Raw genomic sequence first — 13,047 nt, 5'->3', positions numbered from 1 at the left:
ACCTACTAACACGTAAGTCAGAGCCATTTCTGTTATGCAATGAGCAGATTTGTCTCACAAGCACATGCACACAAATTTTGACTTTCTCCGTTCTTTACTTTCCCTGTTCTTATTAGAGCCAAAGGGAATAATAACACAGAGGTGTCCATTTACTAAGCAGTGTTAGGAGACAGAGTAAAAAGTGTTAAGAAAGTGATAAGGTGCCAGCCAATCAGCTCCCAACTGTCATTTTTCAAACACAGCCTGTGAGATGACAGGTGGGAGCTGATTGGCTGGCACTTTTTCACAGACTTATCACTTTTCACTCTGTCTCCTAACACTGCTTAGTAACTAGACCCCTGAATATACTAGATTTTTAGACCAATAAAAAGAAAACCATTCCATGTACATGGTTGGCGATTTATTTGCTAGAAAAGAATCTTGTGTGCATGAACAACCGGTTTCACACAAAGACTGATGATGTAGTATGGCACAGGACACACATACACCAAGTATACCATGCTTATAATACTCTACCCATAGACAGCAGCGTACTTTACCCACAACAAGGGACTGCTGCAGGGAAGACACAGCAGAAAACACATAACAATAGCTCAGTCTTTTTTATGTCGGTAATTAGCCATTAAGTTAATGGTTGGAGTTATTTGTTTGGTTTAGTGATCACACCTGTATGATAAAGTTGCCTTTTTTGACATGTGCTGTTTTACAACTAAGTGAAAAATGATTGTCCCACTTGAAAATGTATTACTAAGGTTACATTCATGGTGAAGGGGAACAGACAGAGCTACAGTGCCACCTGGCAGTATTCTGGCTAACTTATAAATGTTAATACTTTACATTTTCCTCTCAGTAGAAGTGTCATAACTTGCACTACCAAACAGCCAGCGATAGCAAGAACAGAGGAGCAACATAAACAATATGCAGAATGTACCCTTTACAGTCTGTAATGGAGATATTTCACTAAAATGCCACACTTTAAACAGTGCCCTGATTTAGCAAGGAACGCAGTTGCTAAGACGCACGCAATTGGCCTATTGTTGCTTTCTGCGCATGCATCACAGTGCGCCTGCGCGAACCAGCAGCTGCGATCAGGACTGCAATTGCAGAGATTACGCAGACCAATCGCAGAGTGATTGACAGGCAGTGCCGTTTGTGGGAGGTGACGGAGGCGTGCCAGTGCGTCTCAACGCCATTGCATAAATTATCAACTGAGTAGCCATACACAGTTGAGGACTCATAGCGTGCGTGTCTGTTAGCCATTTCTGAGTAAGGTCAGGGCTTGTGCAAGTGTGTGTATGGGTCCGATGGTACTCGACTGTACCGATGGTTTTGCTATTCTGCTAAGTATTAAGGATGTGCGTATAGTAAAGTGGGCGTCCTTATATAGTGCTGAGTTTGCATTGCGATCGCAGTGCAGTGCCTTGCTATCGCAGTTGAACTGCGTGCGTATGCAGAATTGCGTAGTGAATCAGGCCCAATGTCCACTCATACTAAAACCTTAACTGAAAGCCTATGTGCAGTCTGGGTTCCCTCTGTTTAAAAGCTTTTCACACTCAGAAATCTCTCCATTGGCCCATTGTGCTGCTGTTCCTGACAGGAAACGTACATTTTCACCTATTCTATGTAAATTATCCTTGACTCAGTGATGAAATGTAACATTTTTATGCCAGGAGAGTGGATGCAGAGGCAGCCATAGGTATCTTCTGGAAAGAGGTGGCTATGGATTGCAATCAAGCAATGTGGGATCCCTCAGTCTCATGCACACAGAGGGCGGAATTCAATTGTATTCGCGGCCCGCATCTCCCGTCTAAAGTGACAGGAGATCGCGGGCCGCTATACAATTGTCCAAGATGTTCGCGCTGATCGCGCCCATAGAGGTCAGGTTTAGCCGCGTAAAGCAGCTATACCCGACCAAAGTGCTGGGCGCGATCGCGAAAAGTGATGTTTGGGCGCCCAAACATGTCACTTTTCGCACATTTCAGCTCTCATCCCCCAGGGGCTGCGAGCTGAAATGTAGCGCTGGCAGCTCATCGTGCCCGACAGGAGCAAGAATTGAATAGCTCCATCGGGAGCGATAGCGGCTATAAAGAATTCATCACTCCCTACATTTCCCACCTAGACCTAACCCAACGGGATCTCCTGGAGGGCAACTGAAAAATCAGCAAGTACGATTACCAAGAGGGGACCCTTTGATTATTACTTTTATTACTACTCAGTGACCAGAAAGAGAATTCAGGTGATGATGGTTAGGGATGTAGTCAGGATCCCGGCAGTGACTATCCCAATGGTCACAATACCGGCAGCAGAATCCCGTCGGTCAAAATACTGAATTAATAATGGAGGCACGATTCCATTTAGTTCAATGTTAAATATTCTATATTAATGTATCTCAGCAGAGCAAGGAATATGGCTTAAAAGGTATCTGAGCTATCAATATTGCAATCTTCAATGGGCACCAAATATTTTTATTCACCATAAAACATACAAGAAAATAAAAATAAATGGCACATAGATGAGAAAATAATGGCTTCTAGTTAATACTCAGAGCCAAATGATGTGGTAAATACTATATTAATTTAAGCATAAAAACCTTGTACCTACTGAGACCCATATATATATATATATATATATATATATATATATATATATATTAACTACAAATGTGCCAAAATAAAGGGTTAGAAGATAAACCTGTAATAAATATTATTTAAAACTAATGGTGCATACACACGGTCAGATTTTTCTTCAGATCTAAACGATAACGATTTTAAAAATCGTTCATATCTGATAGGAAAATCTGACATGTGGGCAACACTGAACGCGTTCCCGATGGTCAGATAACGATATCTGACATCTGATGTGTTTAGTCAGTTTTGGACGAATTCCATTCATTTTAATACAGTAAAAAAATCGTTCAATCGTTTATCTGCCATATCTGACCGTGTGTATGCACCTTTAGGCGAAAACATTAACTATTTATTATTAGGGAATATTTTTCTGTAATATGTTGCATTATTTAAACATAACAGAAAAACACTTTTTTTATTGGAAAAAAAAAGTTTAATTCATTATTACATTTTGCCCCATTTTCATAGTAAACAAACATACAAATCCTCACTGTCATAATTTATTTCCGCCATAAATGATTAGAGATGTATCAAACTTTTGAATGAATAAAGGTAGGTGGTCCTAAAGTGGCAATATGCTAACCTGTCCATGAAGTCCATCATTCTACAGTGAGAAAGATTACTTACAAAAAGAGGGCAATTGAGCCAGTTGCCAATCTTATCAGAAGTGAGCGTCTTAGGAAATTCACCCATAAAATGCTCAGAGAAACAACAAAGAACCCAAATGTTATATCCAGGGATCTACAGGTTTTTCAACAGCATAACTTAATATATAATTTGATATAAAGAATGTATGATATGTTAATATTCATTAATTTGAGAAATTTCAAAAGATTTCCTATTGTACAGCTATATATACCGCTGTAAAACCGTCAAAGTTATCAAAAGGCAAAACCACAGCAACGCTGCTGGAAAATGCTGATTCATAAAAAGCCACATTACATAATGCCACCATGACTTTTTATATGTGAACTATGCAAAGTGCTAAATTCATCAATGTGCACTTTGTCAAACCAACGTGAAAAAAAGGGCCAAAAAAGCCAGAAAAAAGGAGACATAGCTCAAATCTATGGTTCTCAATAGTGAAAGGTAAAAACAAATACCGTATATACTCGAGTATAAGTCGACCCGAATAAAAGCCGAGGTACCTACTTTTACCCCCAAAAACTGGGAAAACTTACTGACTCGAGTATAAGCCTAGTGTGGGAAATGGCAGCAGCTGGTAGTGCCCCCAGTAGTAATTCCCCCTGGTTGTGCCCCCAGTAGTAATCCCTCCTGGTAGTGCCCCCAGTGGTAATCCCCCCTTTCAGTGCCCCCAGTAGTAATCCCCCCCTGGTAGTACCCCCAGTAGTAATCCCCCCTTTTAGTGCCCCCTGTAGTAATCCCCCACTGGTAGTGCCCCCTGTAGTAATCCTCCCCTGGTAGTTCCCCCAGTGGTAATCCCCCCTTTTAGTGCCCCCTGTAGTAATCCCCCCTTTTAGTGCCCCCTGTAGTAATTCCCCCCCTGGTAGTGCCCCCTGTAGTAATCCCCCCCTTGTAGTTCCCCCAGTGGTAATCCCCCCTTTTAGTGCCCCCTGTAGTAATCGCCCCCTGATAATGCCCCTTGGTAGTGCCCCCTGTAGTAATCGGCCCCTGGTAGTGCCCCCTGATAATGCCCCCTGTAGTCATCGCCCCCTGGTAGTGCCCCCTGTAGTCATCGCCCCCTGGTAGTGCCCCCTGTAGTCCCCCCCCCCTAGTAGAGAGAGACGTGAAAGATTAAAAAAAAAAATCACTTACCTGAACTCCCGCTCCTGGTCCCGCCGCTGTCCGCTCCTCCGGCCACTTTGCATGGGAAAGACGTCGTCATGACGACGTGTCTCCCATCACCCACTGCGGGAGCCGGAAGATGGCTCCCGCAGTGGGAGAGCAGCAGCAGCCGCTGAGAGTCTGACAGACTCTCAGCGGCTGCTGATTACACCAAACACGCAGCTGCCAGCTCCGGCGGCTGTGTGTTAGGCAGTGTGTAGCGCTGACCGAACTCCGTCCAGTCAGCGCTACACTTGACTCGAGTATAAGCCGAGGGGGTACTTTTTCAGCACATTTTTTGTGCTGAAAAACTCGGCTTATACTCGAGTATATACAATAAATGAATCTTAAAATAAAAAAGCCTCCCTCCTTTCCATTAATGGCCCAGGTTGCTTAGCAACAGTTCCAGTCCTCTAGGGGTGTCTGACCCAATTCAAAGTCCCATTGGGGCCCTCCTGGTACCCCTGACCGGAGGGTACCAGGGACATAGAGAATAATGCGGATGTATATTGCCCACGTATTTTTTGTCACCTAGAATAGTGCCTTGTAACCTTAATAAAGAACAGTGCCCACATACAATCCTATATAGTTTAGAATAAAAGTGCCCACATACAATCCTATATAGTTTAGAATAAAAGTGCTCACATAGCTTATAGCTGATCACTCGTTAGGTCCTTCATTAACATGCATGGAGACGCATGTGATATTGTCAGGTTTGATATGCACAACATCAAACGACGAATGCGACCGTGCATATCATGTGTACACACTGCACGATATGCACAATTTGTCATTCCAACATCACTCCAGTGTGTACCCGCATTAGGTTCAGTTATATGTGGGTGGACAAGTTTGCTCTGGTTTGTCCACATATTTTATGATTGGCAGCCACCAGCACTGGTTTTGCCAATCACATTGACCATAAATAATTTAATTTGGTCCTGGACAACCAGGGCCGGCGCTACCAATGGTGCGTACTGTACATGCGTATGCAGCGCAGTGCGCGTGCGAGAGTTGGCACTGCGATCACCTATGCAGATACAAAGCCATAGCAGATCGAGGGACGGGACGTCAGCGTTTTGGGGTGGTGACGGGGTGTGGTAGGAAGAAATGCAGGCGTGCCTGTCAGTTTGAACGCCATTGCATGGGTGAGCATAAATTAGTCACTGTGACGGCATACGCAGCTTGTGTACTCACTGCGTACGAAGGTTAGAGATGTCTGAGTAAGGTCAGACCTGTTGTAATTGTGCATGAGGGGCCAATGTTACTCAATGTTCCCGATGTACAAGCAGGACTGCAAGGTATTACGGATGTGCGAAAGCCGTAGTGTTGACGTCTCTATGATGGCTTTGCGATTGCAAACTTTAGCATATTTCGCAGCAGGTCTGCATGCGTAATCGCAGCTATGATCACAAGAGCGATCTGTAGTGAATCAAGCCCAGAGAGCCTGATTCAGAAATGGATGCAATACCGATGTTTTCACAAATGGGCAATGCTTTTTCAACTGTGTATGCATCGGAGTTGCACTGCGCATGTGCTGTGATGGTCTTGCGATGGCTGTCGCAGAGAGGAGTGATTCAAAAAGTGATTGACAGGCAGGGGCAGTAACAGGAGGGTGGCGACTCAACCACAGGCATGTCACGACCGTTTCAGAGGCATCACTGCCTGCATCTGCGATCCCGTACTCAGTTGTTAAGGCTCTGGTGTCTTATTTCCGTGGCCATTTTGCGCTCAGGAGGGGATAATGTGAGGTCGTTGGCTAACAATCCTCATTAGCATACTAAATCTGGCCTCTTTTTATTCTCTCCTAGCGATTTTGAAGTTGCGCAATAATCTCATTGCATTCAAAAAGCGTACATTATAGGCCTGACTAACTGGTAAGGATAATAGTTTTTCTAATTACAAATAAGTTACCCTTCTCTATAGGCAGTGTTGGTGTTTTGATGATATAATATGATTTGGTGCTTCTCTATTGAGATGTGTACACTTTGTGAAACCACTGAAAATGTTTTTGTTGTTTACCTCTGTTGCAGTGTGTCACCAAGGCCGTTAGCCCATAGTGTATCCGTGAGGCACATTAGCACACAGTGTATCACCAAGGCCGTTAGCCCATAGTGTACCCGTGAGGCACATTAGCACACAGTGTGTCACCAAGGCCGTTAGCCCATAGTGTATCCGTGAGGCACATTAGCACACAGTGTACCACCAAGGCCGTTAGCCCATAGTGTATACATGAGGCACATTAGCACACAGTGTATCACCAAGGTGGTACATTGTGGCCATACAACTTTGCTTTGCAAATGTATAGTTATGACCATGAACATTTCAACCCAATTATAAACTATCTTTCATCATCTCCCATTGCTTATCTCTCTATATATCTTCTATTGGTCAATGAATTCACTCAATTGGTCTTCAGTATCACCTCTATGCTGATGACAGTCTAAACTGCCTTTCCTTCCATGACCTCTCCTTCTGCCCCATGTGTCCACTACCTAGTTGCCATCTCCATTTGGATGGCTGAACACTACCTAGAATTGAGCTTGTCAATATTACATCTTAATGTGTCTCTACCAGTTGATGGCATCACCCTTTCCGCTGTTCCCCATGCATGTTGCCTAGGGATCATCATTGTGTCATTACTATTATGCGGTGCCTCTCTACAAACCCTCCACTGGCTCCCTCCAAAACACAGTTTAAACTCCTCCTCTTCCATCTCAGATCTTGTCAAGATATACTCTCCTACTTACCCACTTTGTTTTGCCAGTGACCCTGTGTTCTCCTCCCTCCTATAAACACCTCACACTGCTGCCTGCAGGACTTCATCATCATTTATCCTCACCTTTGTGCCTCACTGCCCGTCTGACCTGACTCTCTGCCAACCTCCAAGCCCCATACTAAGCCAACGTTATCCCCATCCTCCACATGCCCGTCCACTTATTTGCCACCAACCCATTTTATCCATTGAGCAGGGCACTCTGGGCCTGACTCAGAGCCAGTCGCTCTGAATCAGGGCCGGTCTTTTTTTTTTTTTTTTTTTAGAACGGCCTCCTGGCCGCTGACAGCACTCCCCCTTTGTTGCGAGACCCAGAGCGACGGGGTGCCCGTCGCTATCCGGGTCTCACGCATGCGCTCGACGGAGCCGGCTCCGTCGTGCGCATGCACACTGGCCCACCATCGACCCGGTTGCGAGCACACAGCGCTTGCGACCGGGTCTGAATCAGGCCTTCTATTCCCTCCATCTCCTGCCCTCACCTCCTTGCCCTTATGGAATGGTTTCTTTAAATAATGTTTGTCTTCCATGTACTTGCTATTTCCACATATCTCACCTTGTATATTAGCTTTCTACTGATGCTATTGTTTGTTTTTTTGCTCTTATAAGTATTTCTATTATGTAACTTGTAAGCTTCCATGCAAATGTATTTTGGCTTTATTGATTGGTGGCTCTGTGGCACCTAATAATTACAAGCTAATGATGGTGACTCATCAAGGCACATAGTGTATCCCAAAGGCACAATAGCTAAACTATTAGATTGTTTCCACATACATTAGGGCAATGCTTCCACAAGTCATCCTTGGTGTGTGATAAGTCAGTCAGTGTGATGTGCTGCCCCCAGAAAAACTGCTAACACCATTATGGCGCCATTAATGTTACTAATGTCTGGCTACCAGGGCCGGACTGACCATCGGGCACTTCTGGCAAATGCCAGAAGGGCCGATGGCTACGTGGGCCGGTCTGTCCGTCTATAGGGATACAGTACTATTGAAATTGTCTCTCCCAAAATGGCCACCGCCTCATAGGAGACATTGTAGCACACTGACATTTGAGAGGTCTTCATTTGCCATGTTCTGCTGCCAGACACTAGAGGACCAGCTGTACCTCTAGTAACAGGAAGCAGCTAGTTCAGCAAAATCCCGGGCAAGACCTGCATGCTGCCTCCCCTGCCTTTCAGGTAAGTGTTTTTTTTTTTTCATTATGTGTGTGTCTACTGGGGGGTGACACTACTGTGGGGGGATTACTAATAGGGGGACTACTACTACAAGGGGGGGACAACTGCTAGGGACACTGCATCAGGGGTGCTACTACTGTGGGGGGATTACTACTAGGGGGACTACTATTACAAGGGAGGGATCAACTACTAGGGGTACTACTGTGGGGGGATTACTACTAGGGGGACTAGTACTACTACAAGGGGGGGCTACTAGTAGGGGCACTGCATCGGGGGACCACTATTGGGGGTACTGCATATGGGGGGACTACTAATAGGGGCACTACAAGGGGGGGACTACTACAAGGGGCACTACAAGGGGAGGGGACTACTACTAGTGGCACTACAAGGGGGAGGGGACTACTACTAGGGGTACTGCATAGGGGGAGACTACCACTGGGATCACTGCACCACTACTGGGAGCTCTATATAAAGGGCAATACTGGGGGCACTACATCGGGGGATCACTACTGAGGGCTCTATATAAAAGGCCATACTGGGGGTACTGCATAGGGGGGGGACTACATCGTGGGACCACTACTGGGGGCTCTATATAAAGGGCAATACTGGGGATACTGCATAGGGAGGGAGGGGGAGACTACAACTGGGGCCACTATTTAAAGGGCACTGAATAAGGGGTACCACTATTGGGGGCACTGCATGGGGGGACTACCACTGGGGGCACTGCATAGGGTGTACCATTACTGGGGGCACTGCATAGGGGGCACTACTACTGGGGACACTATATAAGGGGCTTACTACTGGGGGCACCACTACTAGGGCACTGTATAAGGGGCACTGCATAGGGGGGATCACTACTGGAGGTCTGCATAAGGGGGACCTCTCCTGGGGCACAAGGGGCACTGCATAAGGGGGACCACTACTGGGGGCACTGAATAGGGAGGACAACTACAGGGGGTGCTGTATAAAGGGTACTGCATAGGGGGGAACCACTACTGGGGGCACTGCATAGGGAGGGACTACTACTGGGGGCACTATATAAGGGGCACTACTGGGAGACTGCATAAGGGGGACCACTCCTCGGGCACTGCATTGCACAGGGGGGGGACAACTACTGGGAGCACAGTATAAGGGGGATCACTACTGGGGGCCTACATAGGGTGACCACTACTGGGGGCATTGCATACTGGGAGTACTGTATAACGGGAACTACTGGGGGGACTGCATTAAGGTACATATGGAAAGGACTGTTCCCAGAGTGACGAGAAAGGGGTATGTGTAATGATTATGGCCTTTTCCATGAGACCACGGCCCCTTAATTTGTTTGGGCACGCGCAATAATATGCCTGGGGGCACCAAAAAATATATTTGCTTACCAAAAAATGTGGGCTTTGGCCGCCCCTGTCTATATGACTGGGATTCTACAAGCTGCTGGTGACTGGGCAGGATAGAGGAGGAGGCTTGTGTACTGTATCATATGCGTATTTATGTATCCACAACATGTTCTATTGGATTGCTGCAACAGTCCTCTCTGAGTGTTGTTTACTGCGTGCCTTGGACACATTACAGCTAGTGTCAACTATATATACACATTGTTTCCCATATTTTTCTCACTTTTCATCAAAATTCTTTGTTTGTTAAAAACTGAGCTTTTCATACTTATCCTCCCCCCTTCTCCCCCTAACCCTCCCCATTAGTGCCTAAACCTAACCTCCCCCCCTTCGTACCTAACCCTCCACCCTTCGTACCTAAACCTAACCCTCCCCCTATTTCTGTACTCATTCTGCTCTCCAGCTCCATTATGCCCTGTTCCCCTCTCCCCATGTCTGTACATGTTCTGCTCTCCCCTCCCACCTGTGCCCCCTGTTCCCCTCTCCCCATATCTGTACATGTTCTGCTCTCCTGTGTACTCTGCCTTCCCACCTGTGCCCCCCGTTCCCCTCTCCCCATGTCTGTACCCCTTCTGCTCTCCCGTGTACTCTGCCCTCCCACCTCTGTGCCCCGTTCCCCTCTCCCCATGTCTGTACCCCTTCTGCTCTCCCGTGTACTCTGCCCTTCCACCTCTGTGACCCCTGTTCCCCTCTCCCCGTATCTGTACCCCTTCTGCCCTCCCACCTCTGTGACCCCTGTTCCCCTCTCCCCAGGTCTGTACCCCTTCTGCTCTCCCGTATACTCTGCCTCCCACCTCTGTGACCCTTGTTCCCCTCTCCCCATGTCTGTACCTCTTTTGCTCTCCCGTGTATTCTGCCCTCCCACCTCTGTGACCCCTGTTCCCTTCTCCCCATGTCTGTACCCCTTCTGCTCTCCCGTGTACTCTGCCCTCCCACCTCTGTGACCCCTGTTCCCCTCTCCCCATGTCTGAACCCCTTCTGCTCTCCCGTGTATTCTGCCCTCCCATCTCTGTGACCCCTGTTCCCTTCTCCCCATGTCTGTACCCCTTCTGCTCTCCCGTGTATTCTGCCCTCCCATCTCTGTGACCCCTGTTCCCCTCTCCCCATGTCTGTACCCCTTCTGCTCTCCCGTGTATTCTGCCCTCCCATCTCTGTGACCCCTGTTCCCCTCTCCCCATGTCTGTACCCCTTCTGCTCTCCCATGTACTCTGCCCTCCCACCTCTGTGACCCCTGCTCCCCTCTCCCCATGTCTGTACCCCTTCTGCTCCTCTGTGTACTAAGTGCCCCTATTCTCTTCATGTCTGTACCCCTTCTGCTGTTCTGTGCTTTTTTTATGGGCTACACGCAGTGAGGCATAAATTGTCATAGGACCCAGACACTATGGAGTAGGACCCCATTTTTTTTAAAGTGAGGGGTCCCGGGGACCCACACTTTTTTCATTTAGCGTGACTTCTAGGTGTAAGGGGCATTACTGTGTGTAACTTGAGAGGCACTACTCTGCAGTGTAATGTGACAAAGGGGCACTATGGTATGGAATAATTTGAATTGGGGGTACTATTGTGTGCTCACGCCCCTTCTCAGCGAACTAACAACTGTTTTTTTCGACGCGCGCCTACCGTGCGCATAGTACCATATTCTTTTGTGTCAGGGGAAACCAAAGCTCTTTATGTCTACAGGGCATCAAAATGTGTAGTAACAGCTCTGCTTTGGTGGCACAGACGTGTCCTCCTCTGCTCAGCTCCCCTGCCCTAAAAAATTTCTACAGTGATCACGATCTAATCCTATACAACTGCTAGGCTAGGCCTTGGTCAATTGGGAAAATGCCTTTCCTTTACTTTGTGCGTGACATATACCAATGTAGCGCCAGCTTTACCTAACATTACTAACCAAATACCAAATGTTTAAATATGGCACATGTTTAAATCCCCTGCAGGATGTGCTCTTTTGTGTGTATTTTAATTAGGGATGTGCAGGCTCGGATAGGTTCGAGTTTGCACGTTGAGTTCGGATTTTTCCCTCCAAAAAAACGGAACTCAGAAAGAGGCAAAATGTCATCCTACATGGACGAACATCATCCAGGAATAATGATGGTCGTCCATGTAAGATGACGTTTTGCCTCTTTCTGAGTTCCGTTTTTTTGGAGGGAAAAATCCGAACTCAACGTGCAAACTCGAACCTATCCGAGCCTGCACATCCCTAATTTTAATACAGAGAATGATGTACACTTTTATGTTCTAATAATTATATGTGTAAGCACATAGACTAAGATGTGGGAGGAGTCAGGATTAGTAAAGGGAGGAGTCTATGCCAGGAGCCAGGTGCTGACGCAAGGTGGGCCTGTGTGCTTTAAAATGCAAAGGCCTATTTTTAGTCCCAGTCCGGCCCTGCTGGCTACTATATAGACTTTACATCTATGCCTTTATTCTAGCTACAGAATGCTATTGCTATAAGTAAAAGGCTGCTCTATGTCCTTAATGACTGCCAGTATGTAACATTGTCTAGTATACAATAACACAGTGATTATATATATATATATATATATATATATATATATATATATATATATATATATATATAATATACTCACATGCACACATATACACCAAGTTCCCGTCACTCACCATACTGCAGCCGCCGTGTTGCTGTCAGTAATCGGCGTCAGATGCAGCCAGCAGCAGCCGTTGATCAACGTTTCCCTAGCAACTGCCACGCACCGAAACAATCTCCAGACCCGCCCTCTGTACTAGACGTCGGAACTGACGTCACACCAAACAGGAAATACAGCAGCAACACATCCCTAATTTTAATACAGAGGTAGTGGTGGATAGATCCCCTTCCCCTTCCGTGGGTCCTTCCTGCCGACACGTAAGTTCTCCCCTCTGTGTATTCTACTTACTTATACTGTCTGTCTGGCACCTTGGCCGGACGTGTCACACACACAGCTCTGTCCTGTGCTCACCAGGGATGGGACATCGCAGGTCGCTGGTTTCTGTCACCATATTTACATTCCCGACAGCGCTGCTGTGTGTGTAGTAAGTTTCCTCTGCGGGAAGTGTCTGCACCTCTGCAAGGGTCTTCGGGTCACACTGCTGTGGTCACTGACCTCATGCTGAAGGACTTGGTTATAGTTGTCACACAGCGGCCCTGCTCGGTGACTTGCCTTACCCCTCCATACATGCACATTACGCGGCCAGCATGCCTGTAGTCCGGCCCTACAGTACTGTGTGATACCCTATATAGAGATCTCTGGGCTCCTGTGTCATGTATATTTCATATTGTGTATGTTTCATCTG

General features: G+C 46.7%; 2 protein-coding genes across 5 annotated transcripts in view; one reads left to right on the top strand and one right to left on the bottom strand.

Annotated features, from left to right (window-relative positions):
- NME7 (NME/NM23 family member 7) overlaps window positions 1-12,535 on the bottom strand; it is a 194,536-nt gene extending 182,001 nt beyond the window's left edge. Inside the window, exon 1 of one of the 2 annotated variants that reach the window (XM_088444953.1) lies at window positions 12,376-12,535. In XM_088444953.1, coding sequence (XP_088301079.1) covers window positions 12,376-12,378 — 3 coding nt within the window. In that variant the 5' untranslated portion in view covers window positions 12,379-12,535. Of the gene's footprint in view, window positions 1-12,341 lie in introns of both variants that reach the window. The other variant, XM_088444954.1, reaches the window with a different exon arrangement.
- Window positions 8,341-13,047, top strand: part of BLZF1 (basic leucine zipper nuclear factor 1) — a 31,838-nt gene continuing 27,131 nt past the window's right edge. The window contains exon 1 of one of the 3 annotated variants that reach the window (XM_088444952.1): window positions 8,341-8,365. The gene's annotated coding sequence lies outside the window, so the exon portion shown is untranslated. Of the gene's footprint in view, window positions 8,366-12,512; window positions 12,620-12,660; window positions 12,787-13,047 lie in introns of those variants that run through there. The other 2 variants (XM_088444950.1, XM_088444951.1) reach the window with 2 other exon arrangements.

This window comes from Taudactylus pleione, unplaced genomic scaffold, assembly GCF_031769625.1.
Source record: "Taudactylus pleione unplaced genomic scaffold, aTauple2 ptg000374l, whole genome shotgun sequence".
Taxonomy (NCBI): Eukaryota; Metazoa; Chordata; class Amphibia; order Anura; family Myobatrachidae; genus Taudactylus; species Taudactylus pleione.
Note: the sequence above shows the minus strand (reverse complement) of the source record. Positions and strands in the feature narration are given on the sequence as shown.